A 17672-nucleotide genomic window follows, 5' to 3' on the forward strand; every position below is an offset into this window, starting at 1 on the left:
TCTGCCTTGTAGTAAAAGATGGTTATCCCCTAACCCATCTCGTAGTGATAGAAAGCAGCTGCCATGAGTTAGGGAGTTCAGGCAAAAGTGAGGAAAAACTCCCCCAACCCATCGAGGGTCAAATTAGTGACCAATCGGGATTACAGATGTGGCCACATGAGATGAATTACATTTCCCAGGATACCTTTAACTACATTTACCATGATGCATTCCCTTAAGGGGACAGCTCATGATTCCTAAGTAACTATCCAATTCCCATACACTGGCTGGGACAGCACACTCCCCTCCTGGAATTGTAAATTCCAGTATTAAAAGAAGAAAAAAATTAACTAAAAACCAAGATAAGCAGTAGACAGTAATACTAACTGAATAGCATATAACTATATAACTAAGATAAACAGTTAGCTATATAACCAAGAAAAACAGAAAACATTAATAAAGCATCAAACAAAGCAAAGCATGCAAAGCTTGAGATTCAATCTTCAAGTTCGGCCTTTCTCCGCAACAGGACAAGGTCGGTGACCAGTCTAGTGTAGAACTTCTTGGTGAAAGTCTGCTGGTCACAGGAGGAGTCTAATGACCTCACTATCAGGACCTTGACTTTGTGGATTAGTTCATCAGAGCTGGGCAGGGTTTGATACACAAGTCCCATAGGCCACGCGTTGCGATGCACATCCTTATCTTTCAGCAAGACAAGGTCTCCCTCTTCGAGGTTCAGTTCTTTGGTCTTCCATTTACGGCGATCTTGTAGGGTAGTCAGGTACTCTTGCTTCCAATGGTTCCAAAAGGTGTTGGCAAGCTGTTGAACTTGTCTCCATTGTTGTTTGTACAAGTCCTTAGAATCAAAGTTCCCTAATGGTGTGGGCCAATCACCCATCTTCTGAGTTAGCAAGGCAGCTGGGGTAAGAATGGTCGGATTCTCAGGATCAGAAGAGACTGGAACTAAAGGTCAACCATTGATGGTGGCTGCGACTTCTGCCATGAGGGTAGATAAAGTCTCTTGTGTCAATTTAGGTGCTTTCACTAACATTGAGTCAAGGATTCTATGAGCTATCCCAATTATGAGTTCCCACGCTCCTCCCATATGAGATGCATGAGGAGGATTAAATATCCATCTGCACTTGTTGGCTTTAAGGTAGCCATCGATCAGCGAGTCAGGGTGAATGCCATCTTCTATCTGTAGTTCTTTACATGTGCCTACAAAGTTCATTCCACAGTCAGATCTGAATACCTTGACTGGGCCTCTGTGGACTTGAAACCTTCTCAGGGCATTGATGAAGCAAGAGGCATCCATAGAATTAATGACTTAGATATGGACTGCTCGAATGCTGAGGCATGTGAAGAGTACTGCCCATCATTTGCTGTTAGCTTGAACTGCCCCTGGTCTGTTGGGCAGACACAGACCAAGGGCCGAAAACATCGAGGCCTACATTGGTGAAGGGTGGTTTGGAAGTCTGGCACTCAGGTGGTAGATCAGCCATCATCTGGTGTAAAGTCTGACCTCTTTGCTTGCGACAATGGAAGCAAGACTGCAGAACAGTTGTTTTGGCACCTACAATCCAAAGTCCACTCACTCTGAGGGCACCTTCTGTGAAGTGGCAGCCTCGATGATGGATTAGTTCATGGTGGTGTTGTACTAACAGCCTCATGACATGTTGGTTAGCCAGAAGGATGATGGGGTGTTTGCTTGGTGAGTCTATTTCTGCTTTGTGTAGGCGATCTCCTACTTGCAGTACCTACGGCTACGGATTTCAAGCCATCGTCCACGTAGAAGTCATGTTCTACAAAGTGTTTAGCCTCTGCTCCATATTTGTCTTCTCCCTCTTGAGCAGTACGTTGGAGACTGTAGTTCACAATAGCAGGGGAAGAGCCATTGCCAAATACCTCATTCGGTATTCGGAAATCCATTGGTCATGCTGATCATCACTAAACCATAGGAAACAGAGGTAGTTGCGGTGATCTTCCCATATGAGGAAGGAATAGAACATCTGCTAAAGCGGATGAGCACCCCAAGGAGACTGTTCGTGAGGTCAGATCCTGTCAAAAGGGCCTTGTTTAGAGTGTGTCCTTGGAACTGTGCAATGGCGTCAAAGATTACACGTATTTGGCCTGGCTTCTGTGGATGGTACACTCCAAAGAACAGCAGGTACCAACATTCTTCATCAGGTTCCAGGGGTGGGGTCGCCTCAGCATGTCCATTCCTTATCATTTTGTCCAAGAACTCCAACATATGAGCTTTCATCTCTGGCTTCCGGGTCATGATTCGTCTGAGACTGAAGAGGTGGGAGAGCACATATTTCTGGTTGTTTGGCAGGCATTGTCTGGGAGTGCGAAAGGGTAATGGCACAACCCAACTACCAGTTGCGTCTTGTTGAAATTCCTTATCCATGAGCTGAAGGAATCTGTTGTCTTCAACGAACAAAGCTAAGTCGTTATCTTCTCTGGCAGTCTGGAATAGTGCCTCTCCCAAAACAGGTTTAACTGTTGAAAGCATGAAGTGGTCTTGGCATGGCATCAGGTGAGATGATCTGCCATTCTTGAGAACGGAGATAGCTAACGCCTACAATCCCCCAACCTAATGGAGATTTGATGGCCACTGGGCCATCTACAGGGCTGCCAACTGACTCGGAGAAGAGAAAGGTGCCTGTGGCATTATTTCCCAGCAAGAGTAGGTCAAAAGGGCCCAGCAGAGATTATGCTACCTGAGACTTCTCAGAAAACAACAACTAAATGAAAAACTGCTGGTGACCTTCTACTGCTGCACCATAGAGAGCTCTTTTGAATTCTGCTGTATAGTGCAGTGTTGGTGTGGCATCGGGGGTTTCCAGTTCAATGTGTGAAGGGTGAATGATGTGTGTTTGTGTTAATTTTCATGGTCATGGTCATGATGTGCACTGAAGATAATGTTTGATTTTGTTGTATGACGTTCAATGACAATAAAGTAATCTAAATCTAAATCTAAAGAAACAACTTCCTTTGGACAACGGATAAACAAAAGAGAATGGAGTCACCAGAGGGATAAGCGAGCTGGAATTTTGAATAGACTAACAAAAGGGGGGAATAAAACCCCCTCTCCCTTCACTCTTTCTGACTAATTTATATTCACTCACTAATAAGTTGTATGAAATACATTTTTAAATAGATGCAATTCTGATTTTTACAACTCAGTCGCTCTCTGCTTCATCAAAACCTGGCTATATGAGTCAATTGATGATAATAGCCTGCTTATCACAGGATTTCAATTACAAAAAGATGAGACAGAATAGAAGAAACATATGGCAAAAAGAAGAGAGGAGGCTTATGTTTATATATTAACAGCCGCTGGTCCAGAGATATAACTATACTAAAGAAATTCTGTGATGTGGACTTAGAGACATTAATTATCAATTGCAAACCATTCTATTCTCCATGAGAGTTCTCCCCATTTCTCCTAATTGCTGTGTATGTTCCTCCACAAGCTTGTGTAAATAATTCATTATGAACTCTAGCTGACGAGATTATGTGGGCTGAAGTTAAATACCCAGATTCATTTCAAATTATTTTAGGAGATCTAAATAAAGCAAACTTAAGGAAAGAGCTACCAAAATATTTTCAGCATGTCAATTGTCTCACCAGAGGGAAAATACTTTAGACAATTGCTACACAACATTAAAAGATGCTTATTGGTCTACCATAGACATCTGATCACTGCATGATTCACCTTGTACCTGCTTACAGACAAAGACTTAAAACCATGAAACAAACAATTAATTCAGTCAAGACATGGACTGAGGAGGCAAAACTAAAGCCACAGGCTTGCCTTGAACACACTGATTGGAATGTGTTTGAATATACCTCTGCAGACTTGGATGAACTCACAGATACTGTAACATCATATGTCAGTTTTTGTGAAGACCTATGTGTGCTGACTAGAAACCTGACAATATACCTTGGTTCACAGCTAAACTTAAGAAACTACGTTGTACCAAAGAGGAAGCCTATAGAAAAGGTGATAGAATACTAAGGCCAGAAACATATTAATGAGGGAGATCAGAGCAGTGAAAAGAAGCTACTCTGAAAAGCTAAGATATCAGTTCTCAACAAATGAACTAGCAAACATGTGGAAAACTCTAAAAAATATCACTGGTTACAGCAAACCTCCTTTCCATGCTGAAGGAAACAAACAACTGGCAGATGATCTGAATGTGTTTTACAGTAGGTTTGAGAGGAAACTACTGCCACCCATCTCCACAGTCCCCATCTCAGGCACACCAACAACAGCCAAGCCTCCTGCAACCTACTCCATTCCATTGGGCCCACCACCTCTGGTGATACAGAGAACAAGGTACAAGGTCTATTTCACAGACAAAAGCCAGGAAAAGCATGAGGCCCAAACAAGATAACTTGTTCTTGCTTAAAAGCTTGTGCTGACTAACTGACCCTCATCTTCACTCGCATCTTTCATAAATGTTCCTTCTTGCTTCAAATGCTTTACTATCATCCCAGTGCCAAAGAAACCTTCCATCAAGGAACTGAATGACTTCAGACTGGTTTCTCTAACATCTGTAGTTATGAAGATCTTTGAACAACTAGTGCTGGCCCACCTGAAAACAATCATGGATCCACTGTTAGCTTCCTAACAGACAGGAAGCAGCAGGTGAAGCTAGACATAATCACACCATATATCTGTACAATTAGCATAGGAGCCCCCCCAGGGCTGTATGCTCTCTCCTCTTTTATCTTATATACCAATGACTGCATCTCAAATGATCCCTCTGTTAAAATACTGAACTTTGCAGATGATACAACAGTGATTGGTCTCATTCAAGACAACAAATCCACATACAGATGGGAGGTTGTACAACTTGCCTTGTGGTGCAACCAGAACAATCTTGAACTAAATACACTCAAAAACATAGAAATGGTGGTAGATTTCAGGAAAAAACCTCTTTTACTACCACCTCTTACAATACTAGACAACACAGTATCAACAGTAGAGACCTTCAAGTTTCTAAGTTCTATCATATCTCAAGACTTAAAATGGACATCTAACATCAAAAACATCATCAAAAAAGCAGAACAAAGAATGTTCTTTCTGCATCAACTCAGGAAGCTCAAACTGCCCCAAAAACTGCTGATTCAGTTCTACAGAGGAATTATTGAGTCTATCATCTGCACCTCTATAACTGTCTGGTTTGGCTCTGCAACCAAACAAGACAGACACAACTTCAACGGATAATTGGAACTGCAGAAAAAACATATCCACAGACACCCCTCCCACCCTGCATCCTGGACATAAATTATTTCAACTTTTACTCTCAAAATGACACTATAGGGCACTGCACACCAGAACAACTAGACACAAGAACAGTTTCCCCCCGAATGCGATCATTCTGCTAAGTAACTAATTCCCATATCACTGTCAAACTATTTAGTAACACTGTATTACTATTATTCTTCTCATCCTTCCTATTACCTGTCTCTTCCAACTTATAACTATAACTGTGTTGCTTGTATCTTTATAATTTATATTGTTTATTTGTTCCATAGTATGATTTGATTGCTTATTAGTAACCTATGACTATCACTTAAGTGTTGTATCTTATGATTCTTGATGAATGTATTTAATTTTTTCTTTATGTACACCGAGAACTTATGCACCAAAGATAAATTCCTTGTGTGTCCAATTACACTTGGCCACTAAAGAATTCTGTTCTATTCTATATATTATAAACAATCAGCTAAGGTGATGGTAAGGCACTAGGCAGGGATGTTCACTATCCCCTCTGCTATTTATACTGACTCTGGAAGTATTAGTCAGAAATATTTGACAAGATGAAGAAAAAAAAGGAGTAGAAATAAAAAAGAGAAATATAAGCTACAGGCATTTGCAGATGGCTTGGTCTTTATATTAGAAGACCTATTAGAAGCTGGACCAAAGTTAATTAGAAAGATAGAAGAATATAGGGAAGTTGCTGGATTGAAAATAAACCAAGATAAGATTTTAGTTAAAAATCTCATTAATACACAAAAAAGAGTGTTGATGGAAAGAATTGAAATGCAGATAATCAAAAAAGTGAATTATCTAGGAATACAGCTAACAGCAAAATGTGCAACCATTAAAGAGGACAATTATAGGAAACTGATGCAACAAATTAAACTAGATTTGGAGAAATTTAAAGATGTGCAACTGTCATTAACAGGAAGAATGGCTACCATAAATATGAATATTTTACCAAGACTAGTACATTTATTCCAAACAATTCCAATAAAATTGGGAGGAAATATTTTGAAGAATTAAATAAAATAATATTAAGTTATATCTAGCTAGGGAAAAAAAAGCAAGAATATGTTGCAAGACTCCAAAAAAAGAGAGGGGGTTTTGGGCTGCCAGATTGGGAATTGTACTACCAGGCCTCAGTATTTACAGGGGTGAAAGAATGGATCAATTTGAGGCATAAAAGACTATTAACTCTAGAAGCCTTCAACTAGCTTGGCCTGCTTTTTAATGGTATGAAAAGAGTAAGATACATAGTTATTTTCAAAGACATTATGTTAAAAATGCATTGTTACCAATATGGCTTAAAATTAAAGAACACTACTTAAAAATACCAGTCTGGCTTTCCACAATGGAAGCATTGATCATCCTAATGTTATTAATATGGGAAAAAAATGTAAGATATAAATATATTTTGAATGAAAAAAAGAATTAAAAACCAAGCAGGAACTTAGCAGTCAAGAGATGGACATTGCATGGTGGCCACAATTGCAGATATAATCTCGATATGAGAAAGATACTAAAATGTATGGTTTTAATAAAGAATTAACAGAATTGGACCAGATAACTGGAACAGATAAAAAATTGATAAAGAAAATATATTGTTATTTATTAGGTATTAAACTTGAAAGTGAGAAGGTAAAGGAGACAATGATTGTTTGGGCTAAAAATTTTGAATATGTAAATGGGAGAAATTGCGGAATAGAAATGTTAAATTGATTAACCGCATATAAAGAAAATTTGTATAAAATGTTCTATAGATGGCATTTTGTACCAACAAGACTGGCAAAAATGTATAAGGATAGATCTGCTAAATATTGGATGTATGGTTCATATTACCATATATGGTGGACATGTCCAAAAGCCAAAAAATATTGGACAAAAATACACACCTGGTCGGTAAAATAGTATATAGACATGAAACCAGAAATATTTTTATTGGGCATTCTGCCAGAAAAATATGATAAAGGGACTATATACTTGATTTTACATGTACTAACTAGAATTGTATATGCTCAACAATGGAAGTGTGATGAGATCCCGACAGATGATAATATAATTATGAAAATGCTAGAAAGTGCAGAAATGGGTAGACTAATGCTTATTATTAAGGACAAAGAAGAAACTAAATACTTTTTGACATGGGACTTATTTTATCAATGGTTAGACAAAAAAACAGAAGTTAGAAAGATAGGGACACAAAAAGGATAAATGTTAAAATGGAAATCTGTTAAAATGAAAATGCTAAATATTATTGTTATTACAGTATTAATGTTATTATGATCAATGTTATTGTAAACACTTTGATTACAATCGCCTAAAAACAATGGTACCCAGACAACAATATATTATACAATTAAAGCAAATAAAACTTTGGGGGAAAAGTAATATAAATGCTCAGCTAGAAACTAATACTCTCTTACTGAGTTGTTTATGTAATATTGTTAAACTGCCAGCATCTCTTGGTTATACAATATCCCTTACTGATTGGGCAAATCATACGGTTATGGCTCCAAATAAAATAAAATAAAATCCTAAACCTATGATGATTAAGAAAATGAGCAATAAAATGAGTAAACATGCAGGAAATTTTATTTTGTATCCTTCTGCCACTTCTATATGAAAAAAGGAAATGTTCAGCACACCCTGAGTGATAATCGTGTTACTAGTATGAAAGCGCAAAACTATCCTCTTTCAGTTCTCTAAATTATTCAATTGGATTCTCTGTTCAAATTTTGTTTTTCTAAAATTTCTAAAATGGGTAATTCCATTTATAAGGTCATAGTACACTATCAATAGTATCAATAGCGTTAATATACTTAATCACTACAGTGCTCTGTTACTTTAAAGTTAACACAAATACCCAACTAAGTGATTCATCTACCAGTCTTGGAGCACCTAAGTGAGAAATGAATTTGCCAGTAAATTCACGGTTCCATGAAAAGACAGATGCACTTACCCTTCTGTAGATGCTGTTTTGACTCTCCTCCTGTTGGTTTTGACTCTACTTGTTAGGAATGATAGTCACCTAACAGTTGGGTTGGCAATATATAAACCAGGATAGTTATTTAATACTGTTGTATCTTTAAGGGAGTGCTGTAATTGTGATTGGCTGAAGTTCCTCCAACGGTTATAAGATGGAGCTAGAAACCTGGTTTGTTCTCTTCTTCCATTTCCCTATTGCCTTTTACCTGATTGGCGTTCTGCTTGGATTGCTGTGAGTCTTGCAAACTGTTAGCAAACTCTGTTTACTGAACTTTGTTTATGATACTGGACTTCATTTTTTGGATTATACCTGGACTGATTGTATTGAATACTACCTGCTTTCACCGTGTATGATTTGGACTGTTTGTTGGACTTTGTTTACCCATTTACTGGAAGTAAAACCTACATTTTACTATTCAGTGTATCTGTATGCTGGTTGTGTGTTATTTCTCACCACTCTCACTACATTTCCCTGAGTGCACTCATTCTCCTAACGGGGAATACCTCAACACTACTCCCTTTTCCATCTCAGTTACATTTTTTCCTTGAGAAGTTCCATGTTTGTTACTGCCAGTTGGGCGACTCCCATTTAGGTTACTTTTATTGATTTCAGTGCTCTTACCATCTCCTGAGAAACTCTCTTTATTCCCTTGTTTACTTTTCTCTGACTTGGTAAAAATGTTAACCTCAGCTGTCTTTTTTCCTTCATTTCCTTCTGTTTTCTTGTCATCTGTACCCTTTTGAGAATTCTCCTCTGCTTCTTTCTTTTCTTTTTCTTCTGCATCCTCAGCAAAAACAAAAGATAAAACAATGGGGATAGGGAAGGGGAGCATAAAAATGATTAGTGGAATTGTCAAAATGTTAAATATCTATTGTTTTTAGTTGCTGGAAATGACATAAAGCCTAAAAAAATTAAGAAATGCTACTTTCATTTAGCTGAAGTCTACTGCTTGCTTCTTAAAACTAAGTTGGCTAATGCTATTTTTGCTCATCATACATGAAGATATATGAACTATTAACCATCACAGCCACATTTTGCACGCCATTCACCTCTTTGCAATATGTATAATTTAGGAAATATATATATCAGTTTTAGTTATTCATGAAAAATAAGTGAAACTTCTACATTCAGAGGTTGAATATTAAATGTTAAAGAAATATGCCAAGAACAATTATTGCAGATATTTATCTCCAGGAAACTAACCATAATTAAAACTAACAAAACCAAAATAATCCAAATAAAAATAAGTGGAATAACATGAATGCAGTGCTGTCAAGATCCTCAAAAATCCTACAACCATGTAGCTGAGGTAATCTAATATTTTAGCCTAATGCCTGAGGGAGTAACCATATTTCTACAGCTTCCCAGAGCACCAGCACCATTAGGTAATCTGCATATAGCCTTCCATCCTTCCAAGGTCAGTAAAATGACCATATTGTTGGGGACAATATGCTGACTATGTAAACTGCTTAGAAAGGGCTTTAAAGCATTGTGAAACAGTATATTAGTCTAAATGCTATTGCTACATATGGACAGAATGGTGTTCCATAAGGAAGATGCTGCAACAATTACGTCAGTTGGAACCCATTAGATCATCAGGGGTGCCAAATGGATTGCAGGTTGCATCAATTGTGATTGTCCTCTGGAGGCCAGGGTACGGGTGGTGGGTCACGGCCAATTGGGCAAGACTCAAGGGGTATGGCCAGCTTGGTGTCACTCGCGTGGGCCAGGCAGTGTTGAGAGGAGAGAATCCTTCTCCAGCAAGTGGGGCGGTAGGCGGTGGGCTCATCTCACCGGAGGTGAGTTAAGGTGACTCAGGGGTTGGGGGAGGGGATATGCTGTCATGAGGCAATGCAAAGGGTGGAGTGGCTGGTGCAGGAAACCATCACCCATTGCTTGCTCCATTTATGCATGTGGGCCAATGTTTTCTAGCCCCAACTGGTACATTCTGCAGCTCTGGAGACAGCTCCACTGGGCTTGCCATCCCAGCAGCACACACAATGGCATCAGCAGCAGGCGGGGGCTAGAGGGAGGCATGTGGTACAGACTGCTGGACGTGTTTACTCCATCCCACTGTCTGTTTTGGCTTGCAACTGGAAAGCAGGTTGCTGCTGGTCATCTTCTCTCAGCTCCCCTATGGATCTTGCCCTTGGCCTGCACATGAGCATATTTCCCTCGCATACCCGATGAATGTCATCCCCCTCTCAGGCTGCTACTGCCACACCTCAGCAGACCTGCTGCCACTGCCACTCAACAGCTCTCGGAGGGTCCTGAGCCCCAGCTGCTCACTCAAGGGACTCAGAGAAGGCCATGGAGAAGCAGGGAGAAGGAGTCACCGGTACTGGTGTGACCGCCACTGAAAGCCTGCAGACAGAGGCAATACTGGTGGAGTTTGCCCTCCCAGCGGTGACCCAGCTGAAGGTCCAGATGGAGGTACCTGCCACTGAGGACTTATATCGGGCTGAAGAGGACCTCAGGCACCAGGGCTCTGTCTGGGGCTGGAAATGAAGTTCCCATTGATATTCATGTGGGAATTAGTCATCTTTGCCCCACACTGGAGGATGAGGGGACCTTTCAAGCTAGAAAAATCCAGGGCATTACAGCTTTCCCCGGTCAGATGGTTGAGAACCTGCAGGAGAGGTTTAACTGGATGAGCATGGAGGGGAGGGGACAGGCATGTAGGTTCAAACCACATGGAGTGATCCTGAGATAAGTTACCCTAAGTTTCCCACCTTGCTGTGGTCTGGTTCTAGTTGTAGTGCCTCAGTTGTAGTGCCACTTCCTTGGTGCCATTAGTGCAGTCAAACTCAGGCCCACCATGAAGCCCGCCATGCTGCCATTGGGTGATGAGCTCACCCAGCCACTCACATAACCCTTCAGGATGGCAAGGACCCCACCATGAACATACTACCCCAGAGTCAGCTGGGTCCTGTGACACTGGCCCCCAGATTGGGCACCAGCACAACTTCCTCCTTCTTCTCACCCAGCCACCCCTTCCCCAATGAAAGACACCTTCAACGGGGACCCATAGAACTTGCATTCTTCCTAAACCAGATGTGGGCTTATATAAATGACCATGCAGTGGACTACCCCAGTCACCAAGCAATGGTCTGTGCAGTGAATTTGGAGTGGTTAACCTAGCTCCATGACAAGGATGTGCCAGGGCGGGTGAATATCGACACCTTCCTATAAGAGCTGAGAGCTAGGTTCGAGGATGACTCCAAGATCCTGCAAACCAAAGCAGAAATCTGTGAGATTAAGCAAAGGAGCTGGCCCACCAAGGAGTATGTCCAAGAGTTCCAGAGAGTGGCTGGGAGAGGCTACTGGTGGTAACAGTGGCTGGAGAGGCTATTGGTCCACTTATACAAGGAGAGCTGGGCCATGAATTGCTGCATGCCTTTACCAAGGGGTCCCTGATCAGGTACAGAAATGGTATTGGATGGCAGTGGCAATAGACTTCAAGCTCAAGTGGTACAAAAATGTGGAACCATGGAGCAGAAGCCACAGGCCCACCCAGAGAAGCACCAGCTTGGGAGGTGATCAACCCCTGGCCAACATCTGATTTAGGAAGAATGCAATAATATACCTATTATTTTGTAAGCGATTGACAAATAAAATAAATAAATAAAATAAATGAATGGGCCCTCACCACGTGGTGGGAAGTGGGAGAGAGAAAGCTAAGGATGGGAATAGGTCCTCTCCCCACTCCTAGTGCTACCAAAGGAGAAGCTGTCCAGCATCCGAAGGACACTAAGCAAAGTGAGAGATCAAGAGCGACATCAGAACAATTCATAGGGATATCCCAGATTCCCAAGGAATAGCAGGACCTAGCAGAAGTTTTAAGTGAAGTGAAATGCAATACACTGCATCCCCCCCATTGCCCCACCAACTACTCAATAGAGATTGTGCCAGGGGCAAAACTGCCCAAACCAAAGTTGTACTCCATGACCCCTAGAGAAATGAAGGAAATAAGGAAGTACATCAATAAGAACCTGGTCAGGGGATTCTACAGCCAGTGAAATCAAGGGTAGCTGCATCAGTACTGTTCAAAGAGAAAAAAGATGGCACTATGAGGTGTGGATTTTAGAGGAAAACTAATGTATTTTCCATTTGAATTTTCCAGGAACTTTTCTGCAGTTGAGGGAGGAGGTCCAACTGTCAACTCTGAAGTGAACCTGGCTGAAGCCATCTTTTCCTATCTCATAGTTGCCATGAACTTTGAAAGGAAGAAGGGAGGGGGGGATGTAGATAGACCAGCTACCAGTCAAAACAAAAACAGAAAGTCTTTTTGTGGAAAACAAGGTCATCCCAATAGGTGGCAAGTGAAGGAGGGGAGTGACCACCCCCCTCCCAGCTATTTTCATTGTACAACGTGACCAGTGACACATGGGAAGGGAAATATTTGCTCTTTTAATTAGGGGGAAAACCATGGAGAGTTAGTTTTCACAAGCTGTGCCGATATGACGTATCCAATAAACATGTTGTTTGAGGAATCTACCTGCCTTAGAATTCTGCTTTTGGCAAATGCATTACTTGGAATGCAAGGAAACTGATTTAATAATACAGAGAAAAGAATTATCCACAGTACTCTTTTCCTAGCATTAAGAGGGTTGGCTTGAGTATCCATCAGGAAGTAGACAGTCTCCCCTTAGTCTTTCATTTCATGTCTTCTCCTATATCACTGCAAGAATGTGATATGGAAAGAAGTGACCAAGTAGTGTTCGCACATTTTAATTGTGGTTCACACAAAAATCTCACCAGAAACCTCCAAGTATCTTTAGGAACTTTTCCTTTGAATGCATGTTCACAAGCCTGTCTATGTTATGCATCATTTTGCTGAAAATTATTTTCCAGTACTGTTTTTGTTACTTTTGTTACCTTTGATTGCTTGGGCTTTCCACTTTTCTCGGTTTTGTTGCACTACTTCTGTCCAGGTGGCTTTAAAACATTTGAAGTCCACAGTGAGGATGGAAGAGTTGAATGAGGCACTTCCTTCTGACCCAGTGCTCTTGACACTTGATCTTTTCACTTCTGAGGGGCTAAGGCTATTCAGACTGGGATTGCATATACAATATTAATGGCATTTTAATTACTAAGAAATATTAAGTGATATTACCATTTTCTTCTCCCTTTCACTTTTTTTGATACGTGTGAATATTTCTTGCCAATTTTTTTAAGTTGGAATTCTTCCTACTTTACTATACTTTTCACTCCCCAAACCTTGAGAAATACTTTTAAACCCTTTTCATATCCACTCTTCTGTTTACAAATTAAAATAAGCACATGGTGAAATAAGAACTGCTCAGCATGATGTTACTGCAACGGAATCTCTGTGAATAGAGAGAAGAGCATAGGGGAAAAGACAGAAGTTCCCAATGGAAAAACAGTGTGCTCATAACTCTATTCCATTTTTAGTTGAATGACAGCCGAACTGGAAATCAGATGAACTGCTGTCATGGTGGGATCATAAAGGCATGGAGTTGATGATAAGGCAATCCAAACACTGCATATTCTGATTTACTCAGATTTTAATTAATTATTGAAGAGCCAATTGGCAAAGAAAAAAAGAGTCTGGGTTGCAGAAGGCATTTAGCCTTAAAAGTGATGCTTGTAGCTTGTAGTTTTGTCAAATTGTCAAATAGTTTTCATAATGAAAAGTGGGAAAATATCTCTAGATATACTGTCACATAAATTTGATACTATTCTAAATATTATATCTGTATTATAATTACAATTATATTATTTAGAATAATGTTCAATATCAACAGCAGATAATATATATTTGGTCCAGAAAATAATCTCAAAGAATTTATCATAATCATCCCAGGATATTTCTCTACTTCCAAATATTATTCTTGTAATGGTCTCATTAGCCTGGTCAACTTGGATAATTTCTTGATCATTTTATCACACATGACTTGAACACTCTTTCTTTACCCCAGAAAAATAAAATTTTAAACACAGATACACCCACACACCTTAAAGAGGGAGATTCTACTACAAATATACATGGTTACTGACCTGGATCGCCTAAATCCTGTCATACCAGAGTTAGAGGCTTCCTCTATGAGAGGTGTTACAATCTTCTCAGTCATATCAGTCAGCACAGTGAAAGTAGGTTCCACAATAAAATCAATAAAGCCTGGAAAAACACAGAACAGAAAACAAATGCAAGAAAATTGCCTAGTTAATATTATACTTCCTATAAGATAAATATACCAATACTTATAACAGCATGGTAAAATTGTCACTGTTACTACATGCTATTTCCTACTATATGAGAATTCCATAAATGGCCAAATAAAGCATTGGTAACAGTTCAACTTGCAATAGCTTGTTTTGTGTGGGTTTATTATTATAATTATTCACCGCACAGTCAGCCAGATGTTCAGACTGGGTTTGGCATTTTTGTCTACCTCTCGAGTCCTTACAAAGGATCTGGGATAGGCAAATCTGGATGTTTGATTGTGTTACAGATATCGCCACAGGATGGAAGCTGTTCCAAGTAAAGCTGCCTTCTGCAATAGACTGATGGCAAATTTGTCAATGCCTATAGTATTCAGGTGGTGCTCCAGTTGTTTTGGGACTGCACCCAAGGCACCTATTACTATTGGTATTACCCTTGCTTGCTTGCCTTTGTCATAGTCATTCTATTTCTATTTGCAAGTCTTTATATTTTGTTATCTTCTCCAGTTCTTTCTCTTCTCTTCTGTTGTCTCCAGGCACTGCCACATCCACTATCCAGACTTTTTTTGTCTGTCTTATCGACAACTGTTAACTGTTATTATAGGCAGGTGCCTGTCTGTCTGGATTCTGAAGTCCCAGAGCAATTTAACCTTTTCATTTTCTACAACTTTTTCTATTTTATGGTCCCACTAGTTCTTGCTTATAAGCAAATGATATTTCTTGCGGATCTTCCAAAGCACCATTGTTGCTACTTTGTCATGCTGCTGCTTATAGTCAGTTTGTGCAATCTTCTTGTAGCAGCTTACCAGATGGTCCACTGTATCTTCAGCTTTTTTGCATAGGTGGCACTTACTGTCTGTTCCTTTCTTCTCTATTCTGACTTTGTATACATTTGTCCTTAAGGCTTGGTCTTGCACAGCCAAAATTAATCCCTTTCTTTAATTTTCCTTTTCTTAACCATTGCCAGGTCTTGTTATTATCTGCTTTCTCTGCTATTTTTTTTAATATACTGGCTATGTAGTGCTTTGTCTTCCTGTACCTCCATTCTGTTCTTCATTCGGTCTTTCTTATAGGCCAGTTTGGTCTCTCTGGTAGTCAGCAAGCCTTTCTGGCATATTACCTTCAGTGTATCTTCTTCATTGTCCTTCAGATATTCTTCCAAAGCACTTTTTCTTCTTCAACTATTTGATGTACTTGCAACATTCCACACCCACCTATTTGCCTTGGTAGGTAGAGTCTGTCAATGTTGCTGCAAGGATGAAGGGCATGATTCATTGTCATTATTTTTCTGGTCTTCCTATCCATTGCTTTTAATTCTGTTTGAGTTCAGTTCACTATTCCAGCTGTGTATCTAATGGTTGGTATTGTTAATTGCCTTAATGGTATTTCCTCCATTGCGTTTGTACTTTAAGATCTTTTTCACTCTCTTGGATTTCCGGTTTACAGCGCTTTGGGGCAGGCAGGAATCCGCGACTGTGCGCGGTTTCTGCCTGCGCTTGCTGCCCGAGTGCTCCGAGCCATCCAGCTTCGGGCTAGCCACCTCCGTAGAAGGGGGGACCTGGCAGGGTCGAGAGATATCGCACCTCTCTTCCCTAACTGACTAAACCCCCTTTTCCGAAGGCATCTGAGCGGCAGTCAGAAATGGCCGCCACATAGAAGAGCTCAGCCGGAAAAAGAATGTGCAGGAGGAGCTGTGAAGAAGTGAAAGTGTTTTTTGCTGACCAGGATAAAGTAACAGTGAAAGTATCCTGGAACTTAAAATTTGCCAAAGATACATAGTTTCCAGAGCTTTATAAGCAGCGAATGGAAATTAAAAGGAAAAGTTTCTTTTTTTTTCTTTTCACTCTCCTTCCTAACGTGACAGTGAATGGAACTGCAAGAGAAATAGGAAAATCCGCATTGGAGGTAATTAAATGCTAAAGGGATAAGGATTTCTGAATACTTAAAAAAAAATCTTTTTTGCTGTAAGGGAGAGGAAAAAAATTTGGAGCAGAATTTGAAAATAAGGAGGAGATTGCCTAGAATTCTAAAGAGCTATTAAATATTAATAAGACTTCTAAAAGATATATCTTAATTGGAACTTTGTGGCTAAACAGCAACCCCAGGAAGAGAAACAGAAGAAAGACAAAAGTACTAAAAGAAACAGCTTATTTGGATTGTTTGGTGACTTTGGAACTTTTGGGAATTATTTTTGATTAAAAGCACTTGGTGGTTGTCTTGGAAAAACTTTTTCTCTCTACAATGGCATCACTTGTGGATGAATTGAAAATTGAATACAAAAAATACAAAAAAGAAGAACAAGAAGGAAAGATTCTTAGGGCACTCTTTTTCAATTTCTAGAAATGGCGGTTTGTACCTATGAAAAACTGACTGCGCAGCAGGATGACTGGGATAAAGAAGAAGCCATCTTTGATGAACAAGTGACTCTATTTGGGGAAGGAAAGGAGAAAGAGGAAAAGAAAAAGGGGACTTTAAGATTTGAAAAAACAACCAAAAAAGAGAAAAATAAGGTGAAAAGTGGATACATGTTAGAAAACAACAGAAAGGGGGAAAGCAGAAGAGGAAAAGTGAGGTGGAGAGACAAGGGGGTAAAAAGGGCAAGGAGAAGAATAAGCAAGGGAGAAAGGAAGGGATGAGAAGCCTCAATGGTAGGGAGCAAGATGTAAAGAAACAAAATTCATTTAGAGACAATGGGTAAATTTAATTGAAAAAGGGATTCTGTAAAGGTACATAAGATTGTATTTTTATATTTGTATTTAGAAATAATGTTAGAAAATTGGAAACAACATGTAACCAAAAATGGGATAGAACGTTTAGTGTAATTTAGTGAAATCTTTGTGAAGAAAAAGAAGGTAATGAAATAAATGAGAGAATTGAAGTAGGAGAAATGATATAATGATTTAAAATATGTGATGTGGGGGAGAAATAACTATGGAAAGTATAAGTGTTCCCATAAAAGTATGATATTTAATAGAAAAGTAACGTGTAAAATGTTTAAGATATAACTGAATATTAATATTTATGATTAGATTTGTATTGGCATTGATAGTTGTTTTAACTACATCCTATACCTATAAATTTTTTCTTTTTTCTTTTTTTTCTTTTTCTTATAAAATACATTGTGTAATTTTAGAATGTACTAAACAGAATCCCAATGCAAGTTATGTATTATATTAAGTATTATAAATTTAGGGGAAAGAGTTAAAGGCATCATACTCCAATCAGTGTACAGGAGAAGTTTTG

The 17672-nt window shown here is 39.4% G+C and overlaps 1 protein-coding gene across 3 annotated transcripts in view; it reads right to left on the minus strand.

Annotated features, from left to right (window-relative positions):
- Positions 1-17672, minus strand: part of PDE1C (phosphodiesterase 1C) — a 335246-nt gene that overhangs the window by 32513 nt on the left and 285061 nt on the right. For all 3 annotated transcript variants that reach the window (XM_087917919.1, XM_087917920.1, XM_087917921.1), the window contains 3 exons: positions 14265-14385; positions 13122-13297; positions 8865-9020 (listed from right to left, as the gene is read on the minus strand). In XM_087917919.1, coding sequence (XP_087774045.1) covers positions 8865-9020; positions 13122-13297; positions 14265-14385 — 453 coding nt within the window. The remainder of the gene's footprint in view (positions 1-8864; positions 9021-13121; positions 13298-14264; positions 14386-17672) is intronic.

Source organism: Pseudonaja textilis, chromosome Z (assembly GCF_049901715.1).
Source record: "Pseudonaja textilis isolate UNSWEBS1 chromosome Z, rPseTex1.2, whole genome shotgun sequence".
Lineage (NCBI taxonomy): Eukaryota > Metazoa > Chordata > Lepidosauria > Squamata > Elapidae > Pseudonaja > Pseudonaja textilis.